This window comes from Terrapene carolina, unplaced genomic scaffold (assembly GCF_002925995.2).
Source record: "Terrapene carolina triunguis isolate 2854851 unplaced genomic scaffold, T_m_triunguis-2.0 Scaffold374, whole genome shotgun sequence".
Classification (NCBI taxonomy): Eukaryota; Metazoa; Chordata; order Testudines; family Emydidae; genus Terrapene; species Terrapene triunguis.
Genome location: NW_020664725.1, coordinates 16629201 through 16637204, shown reverse-complemented (window position 1 = coordinate 16637204; position 8004 = coordinate 16629201). Strand labels below are relative to the sequence as shown.

General features: G+C 48.2%; 1 protein-coding gene across 1 annotated transcript; it reads left to right on the top strand.

The window, feature by feature from the left end:
• Positions 1 to 5: 5 nt before the first annotated feature.
• Positions 6 to 8004, top strand: ZPR1 (ZPR1 zinc finger; the record flags this gene model as incomplete). Its single annotated transcript, XM_029912904.1, has 13 exons — positions 6 to 185; positions 1402 to 1492; positions 2168 to 2238; positions 2454 to 2540; positions 2643 to 2765; positions 3071 to 3124; positions 3401 to 3467; positions 3929 to 3999; positions 4473 to 4562; positions 4808 to 4918; positions 5846 to 5932; positions 7171 to 7236; positions 7764 to 8004. Coding segments are annotated over 13 exons (1233 nt in total), but the record flags the coding sequence as incomplete, so codon positions are not given.

Below are 8004 nucleotides of genomic sequence, written 5' to 3'. Positions count from 1 at the left end.
TTCCCTTGGCTTTGCTCTTCCAGGGGGTGACTCGGCTGCTGCTCACCAAGATCCCCTTCTTCAAAGAGATCATCGTCAGCTCCTTTACCTGCGGCAGCTGCGCGTGGTCCAACACCGAGATCCAGTCGGTGGGGCGGATCCAGGAGCAGGGGGTGCGCTACACCCTCGCGGCTACTGCACGGCAGGTGAGCCAGGGCCCCTTCGCTTTGGCTCCTCTGGGAGGGGGGGGCAGGTCCACGTCCAGACCTGATGGCAGGTAGCGTCTTAGCGCCGGGTGGAAGATGTCCTGGAAATTCTGAGGTATCCTAGTCACCACTGGCCTTGTCTGGATCAATAAAAACATAATTGTGGAAAAACAGCAAAGCTATCAAAAGCCTCAGCTTGGGGACTACAAATGACCTGACTTTAAGCGTTCAGCACTTGTGATGTGATATAATAGGAAGCCCCTGAGTATATTGTTGATCGTGGAGACTGAATCTGGGGCCTCGTGCTATAAAAGCCTGAGTACCTACTGCCTGACCTAGTAGACCCAATTCTCCTAGTCAATGTTGTAGCAGGCTCATGAACCTACATATTGCCCAGCCCCTGAAGGGGGAAGGAGTGCCCCACTGAATAAGCACAGGTTACACTTCTGATGCCTGTTGAAATGTAGTGGCTGATCCTGGGCTGTCTGCATCTCTGAAAAGCATGTTTGGTGCCTGTGCATCCTGACTGAAAGTATAGCGTGGGTTGAAAGGGGTGGAATTTAGGTAAGCAGGTTCCAGCCAAGACTCTAGGACTGTCAATACTTACGTATAAAGCACAGCTGCCCTCAGAGTATAATACAGCAGCAAATCTGCTTCTGACTACTGTAAAGTAACTAATATTTAACGAGGCACTCTCAGCTGCTCATTAATGGGATGCTGACTCTCTGGGAAGTACTTTGGTGTAAGATGTCCACACAACATGCTAAAACAGGCTGTTTTGTGGAGATGTGAGCATTTGAGGAAGGGAGAGCCAGTCAGTGTATCAGTGTTTGCCCTGATGCGTGGCAGCTATGGTCAGAAAAGGTGGTGGTTGTTTTTGTTGGGTTCGTTGATGCTTTGATGTATCTGCACTTACAAGGTGGGCAGAGCAGATGGGGGTGGCCTAGGGTGGCAACCATCCAAGTGTAACTTTCTACTTATGAACTTAGGCGTATGGGAAAATAACAGGTGGGAGAGGCAGCCCAGGGAGACAGTGAATGGACACACTGGTTTCACTGGCTCTGTGTGTGAATGATCTTCTATTGGGAGGATGCTTACAACTGTGTTCCCAATGTGCTTCTCAGGGTTGAATTTATTCTTATTTGCTCAGCATGTGTAGGGTTCCTGGCCTGTCGTAGCTTTATTTTTAATCTTTCCTATAAATTGTTCTGTCCAGGATATGAATAGGGAAGTGGTGAAGACAGATTGTGCCACGGCTAGAATCCCAGAGCTAGACTTTGAAATTCCTGCGTTTTCTCAGAAAGGAGGTAGGTATGTAATCTGAGCTCGCATGTGGCTTGGGGTGGCTGGTAGCTTAGCAGAGGTGTTGGTATAGCAACAACTTTTGGCTACTGGAATAGACAGCTACTCTGTATCTGAGTATGACCTAGTCTAGACAAGGGTTTGGATCTTTGTACTGGTGTGAATCAGTTTATGCCCAGCTTGACTGAGATGGCTGTCTGGATGATGGATGGAGGTGGGTAGAGCTAGGTTCTGTGGTATTACTGTCTTAAATAGCTCCTGTTCTTGTACTCTGGACCCCAATTTATCCTGCTGCTAGTCAGTGCCTAGCATTGAAAGCTAGCTCCCCAAAATCCTGCAGTGTCTTGGAGACGGTATCACAGCCTAGCCCTGAGGCGTCTCTTCCTTCATGAATGCTTCTCATGTAGGCAGCAGCAGCTTCTTCTATCTGAGGTCTGGGCTTCTGTCCACTGACATGTGCATGGTGAATCTGCAGCTGGATGGTGCTGTCTGAGTAGGGAAGAGACTAGACATACCAGGGCAAAAAAACAGGTGCTCTTAAGAGTTCTTGTTTTCCCATCTGTGGGAATGAATAGTTCTAGGAAGGACTGGTGGGCTAGGGATGATAAATTTAGAAGATTAACAACATTGCTCTGGTGTACTTAATGCTTTAATTAGGTCTGTTTTCTCCCTCTATCAAGCTCTTACCACTATCGAGGGAATAATTGACAGAGCTGTCGCTGGCCTGGAACAGGATCAGCCAGTCCGCAGGGTAAGGTGCTTTAAGAAGGGAATCTCAAAACAGATGTCTGCTTGTGGTTTATACTTAACTACAAATTCTGTACCTATCATGGTTACACATCCCCTACTAGATGATGAACTGAGAACACTTCTTGGCTCACCATTATGTGCCTGTGACAGGCCTATCTGAAGGTCTAGTCTGGTACCAAAGATCCAATCCGATCTTAAGTGTCTCTCCTTTCACAGGCAGCAGACAAAGATGTGGCAGGAAAAATAGATGAGTTTATTGGCAAACTCAAGCAGCTGAAGGAAGTGGATTCTTCTTTCACCTTTGTAAGTATTAGCAGGAGGGTGAGGGAATGCATCTGCCCCTCTCTCTTTGGGGGCAAAACAGGGAGAATTCCTGAAGACTTTCCTTATCCTTCCTTCTGTCAGATCATAGACGACCCCTCAGGTAACAGCTTTGTGGAGAATCCTCGTGCACCGCAGAAAGATGACGCTCTTGTGGTTACTCATTACAGGAGGACTGCCCAGCAGGATGCTATGCTTGGACTTGAGGTATTACGTCTGGGTGGGGAAGGTGTCTTAAAGTCAGAAGCGAGAGGAGGCCTGGCAGGTGTATGTTAGCTGTTCCCTCATTCCTGCTTTGCAGTCCCTGTCTTCCATAATGGAAAGGCAAAATGTCCTTCAAATCCTAGTCTGTGCCCTCCTTTATATGCTAGAGGGGATGCTGCTGAGTAGCAGAGGCATTCTTCTCTTCCACCCTGCCCCAAAGAGTCTGTTCAGAGATCCATGAATGGGAAGATGTATGAGGTAGAACTATCTGAGTTGGCATACTGATACTGGCCTCTATGCTGTTTCAGGCGGAGGAGACTGATGATAACCCAGCTGACTCTGTGGAGGATCTGAGGAATGAAGTGAGTAATGTTCCTTGTTGGCCACCTGGATTGTAGTTCTGTCCTGATTGCTCTGAGGAGCATATGGTAGTGGGCACACACAAAGGGATACCTAAACTGCCCCATTTGCTGGGCTAATTCTCTTTCTAAGCTACAGTGATCAGGGCCATAAGTATCGAGATGGAAGCTAAATTCATGTGTTGCTCCTGGTTGCAATATTCTTTGGTATCTGTCTTTAGGCAAGTAAGTGCTCATAGTGCAACAGATCAGACTCTTCATTGTGTTCTTCTATTGCAGGTGTTACAATTCAACACAAACTGTCCTGAATGTAATGCCCCAGCCAACACTAACATGAAGCTAGTGCGTATCCTTCTGATGGGTCTATGTGACCGTACAAATTGGCCTCTTCCTCCTGTGCAGAGGGGTGGGGTTCAGTATTGTGCACAGGCCTGGTGCTTTGTATTCTGCCAGAGAGGCTTAAAGGTCTGACCCAGGCTAGCAAAGTCTGTGACTCCGGAGACCCAGCTAAGTGCTACTTATAGCTTGGAAACAAGCTCATGTTTGAATCCTGATGGATGATCCCATTAAATAGGAGCAAAAGGCTGGAAATCTACTAGTGCCTGTCAACATGAGACTCTGCATTGGTGCTCACTACCTGCATTGGCACTGACATGCTAATCTCCTTTGAATGCTCTTTTGAAGAAAGTTGCATCCTTGCGTGGCAAGGCTGACAGGGCTGGGAAGTAGCTTAGTCCTCTGTAAGGAAGCCAGAAGTTCTTTGTCTTGGAGGTATTTCAGGCAAACTTCCCTAACGGTCTGTCCCAGAAATTCCCCACTTCAAGGAAGTGATCATCATGGCTACAAACTGTGAGGCCTGTGGGCACAGGACAAATGAGGTGAGCTGCAAACCTGACCATGTCTTCTTCGGAACATGCCACCCTTCTCCTGTGCTCTCCAAAGGGATGGAATTTTCTGTCTGTCCCCTGCCTGCACCCCACTCCTTATCATAATCTGGCTTCCTGGATTACATATCGGACAGAGGAGACTGGGAGAGATGGGGTTTGTTAAATGTCTCTTGTAGCAAACTCAGGTGGGTAAGACCACAGCAGCTGAGTGGCTAGCATGGGAACAAATACCTGCAGCTCTGTCACAGTATGTTAATCCGCTAAGTAGCTGACTTGGATGACTAACCCTTCTATCCCCAAAAATCTGTCCTAAACCTAAGGTTGAGGCACTGACCCCAGATCTGGCTGGCCCACTGCAGGGTGTTTGATGCAAGACATACACCAACTCTTAAAGCACACTGTAGTGGCAAGAGGATTAAAGTATTCTGAATACTTGTAAACTAACTCTAACAGATTGTCTCTAGGTTAAATCTGGAGGAGCAATAGAACCGCTGGGTACCAGGATCACCCTTCGTGTTACAGACCCTTCAGACATGACGAGAGATCTACTAAAGGTAATCTCTTCCTTCAGATATCTGATAATCTCTAAATGTGTGTGGCTGCTTCTTGGGGCCGCTTCTCTCAATTTGGCCCTGCTGATGAAGGGAGTGGGGCCTAGTTAGGGCTTCTGGGATTTATTCCCAGCTCACCATAGACTTTCTGTGGTCTTGGCTCTCAGATGGAAGCTGCTCTCTAGCACATCACCATTTTGGATGACCTGGAACTAAGCATACCATGTGTCTCTCTCTGTTCTCTACAGTCAGAGACGTGTAGTGTGGAAATTCCAGAGCTGGAGTTCGAGCTTGGCATGGGAGCGCTGGGGGGGAAATTCACTACTCTGGAGGGGCTGCTGAAAGATATCCGAAATCTGGTAAGTGGCCTATATTAAGCTCCTGTTTAGCTGAGGTCTGTACCTGTATTTGGGATGAATAGACCCCCATGAGTGCTGAGTACCTGTAGCTTCCTGTAGACTTGGATATGCTGCGCAAGTGCGTAGCACCGCTGAACGCAGTCGTTCATGTTATGCTGCAGCCTTCACTCACCCTGCCTGGAGGCATGTCTGGAGAGGGGGAGCACATTAGCCACTCTCAGTGGCTTGCATCCTCTTCTGGGGAGAGGTGGGTTGTCCTTCCAGAATTCTTCCCTCCCCTTCTCCATGTTTCACTCCAACTGTTCTTGTACACCTTGCTCCCTAGAGCCAATCAGTGCATGAATCACTCCCTCCCTAGGCTCTGGATGTGCTGCGAGCCCAGGCTCCCTCCTTCTGAACAACTGAGGGCAGCTCTGATATGTGGCATAGCTTAATGCCTACTCTGTTCTGGCGCACTGATGCCCACAGGAAGGCAGGCTATAGAAGTGGGTGGCTGAGGTCATAGTAGATGTAACGGACAGTGTCCCTCTAGCTCCTACATCTGCTTCTGAAAGCAAAGATCTGTAACCAGTGCACAGTGTGACTGAGATCACTCTGTACAGGGCCTCTGTACTGTAGATCTTGATTCTTAAGACCCCCCTCTCCCCTCTGAGCTGACCTGCAGGACTTCCCCTTGACTGATCTAAAGACTGGAACGAGCCTTTGGTCTCTAAAGGAAACGAAACGAGCTTTCAAAGGCCTATTATGGGTTGCCTAGAGCAGCATGCTATCGTAGAAGGCTGCCAATTCCTGTTAACTAGGGACTTCCCAGGGCTCCCCTGAATGCCCTGGGCCAGGCTGGGCATGGTTCACATACAGGTACCACGAAGTATTCAGCAATAGTAACTCAGTGTGGCGCAGTGTGAAAGAGCCTGTTTTCTGTTGCAGATTGTGAAAAACCCCTTCACTCTGGGGGACAGCTCTACTCCAAGCAGAGTGGAGAAGCTCCAAGAGTTTGGCAGAAAGGTGTATCAGGTTAGTAGCTTTGGTGTCCTATTCACAGCGAACCTGGCAAATGACTGACCTGCTCAGATGCGTTCTTTGGCAGCATTGCTGCAAGACTGAAGTGTGTAACTTTGGGGAATCTCCGCAGGCATGTAAGTTTACCCCTCCTTACCCTGCCATCCTGTTCGCAGTTCCCACCTTCCATCAGTGTCCTGTGTAGCCATGCTATAAGCCTTCTGCAGGGAGGGGGCTTGTGGCTCCTGCTTCAGGACCACTGATGTTGCTCCATATATCATTAGGCAGGGAGCACCTCCTAACACAACATGCTTGCACCCAATGAAGGCAGTAATCCTGAAGCTTGCCCTGACCTCAAACCATCACACAAGCTAGACTAAAGATCAGCATCCCTCGTCTGGGCCACCTAAGGGTTGGGCAGAGCCTTCCTTTCACTGAAATGAGACAAACCAGCCATGCTGCAATACAGTCCAGGCCAAAGGGGGCTAACTTCCCATGTACATTGAGCTAATGCTCTGGGGCACCTCCATGCCATAGGATTTCCAAATCTAGTACCTAGAACTATATACATCATGGACTTAGATCAAATCACTGGCTGTATTAGTATTCTAGTAGCCAGTATTCAGAAGAGTAATGTAATACGCTTTGGCTCTGTCTGCCAGCGTGCAGTGATCCAATTGATGGGCGGGGGTGTGTGTCAAGATGGAGCACTGCATGCTGGGAGATCAAGGCACAGCCATATTAGATTACTGCTTCCTTGTCCAGTGTGGACAGCTGTGAGAAGCTGCACTTCTATTTGCAGATGGTCATTGGCTTGCAGTATGTTTCCTGAACATCCTGGATAATGGGGCTGGGAGACACTCTTAATTTGTTACACCAGACTACTCAGACCTTCAAATGTTGCAACTGTTCATGATATGAACAGGCACTAGATAGCAAAGCACTGCTGTCATGCTGCTTCCTATGCCTGGAACTCTGTCCTGCTCTAAGCCTCCTCACCTGAAGCATGTCCTGTCTTGAGTGAATGCTGTTATGCACAGGAAATGTTCTGTCTAGAAAGCACTGTGCATTCTTCAAGTGGTGTATAAGGCTTCTGTAGCTCCTCTCCATAGATGAATGTGGTGATGACAACCTGCAAGATGCAGCAGGGACTTGGATTTTAGGATTGATCACCGCTAAAATGGAGCATGTGGGGTCCTGGCAACCCTTCAGCAAAGGTGCTGAAGCTGTTAATCTGCCTTCTGTTTCCTCAGATTATGGAGGGTCACATGGAGGCCCACTTCATTCTGGATGATCCTGCAGGGAACAGCTATCTTCAGGTAGAGTATTGAGCACTTGTAATGAGACTTCCTTTTGGGGTCTTCTGAATGCAGAAATCCACAATGCACAACTTTTCTCTCTTCTCCCCCCATGCTATTGAAAACAACCAAGGAATCACTTTGGAGGTGGACTGAGGTGGGAAGAGAATTGGTTTCTTTCACCTCCATGCCCCTGTACCTTAACTTGTTGCCTCCATTCCAGGAGGTGATCCCATTGGTGGTGGTAGGAAAAAATGAGATGCATGGTTCTTCAGGGGGCTGAGAGTTAGGATCCTAACACTCTCTGCTTCTGTCTGCTATTGACTTTTGGTGCTTGGGCAAGTCACTTGATCTCTCTGCCTCACATAACTCACTTCTAAAGGGGCTGACCCTTGCCTTCCTAAAAGGGAGAGTAAGGCTCAACTATCTGTAAAATGCTTTGTGATCCTTGGCTGAAACTTGCCGGAGAAGTGCAGCCCATGCAACTATGCTAGGCTCTGACCATACCAAAGCCCAACGAATGTTCTTTCTTTCTCTTTGAACCAAAGAACGTCTATGCTCCAGAAGAAGATCCACAGCTAAAAGTGGAGCACTATGAGCGCACGTTTGCACAGAATGAGGATCTGGGCCTCAATGACATGAGAACTGAGGGCTATGAAACTGGGCTGACCTCGGAGCGGTAGCAGCACACGGAGGGACAGAAAAGCCAAACTCTTTTCACTAAGTTATTACTAATTACAGTTGGGCTAAGGAGCAGCCCTGGCTTGCACTGGAAGCAAGCTTTTTCTT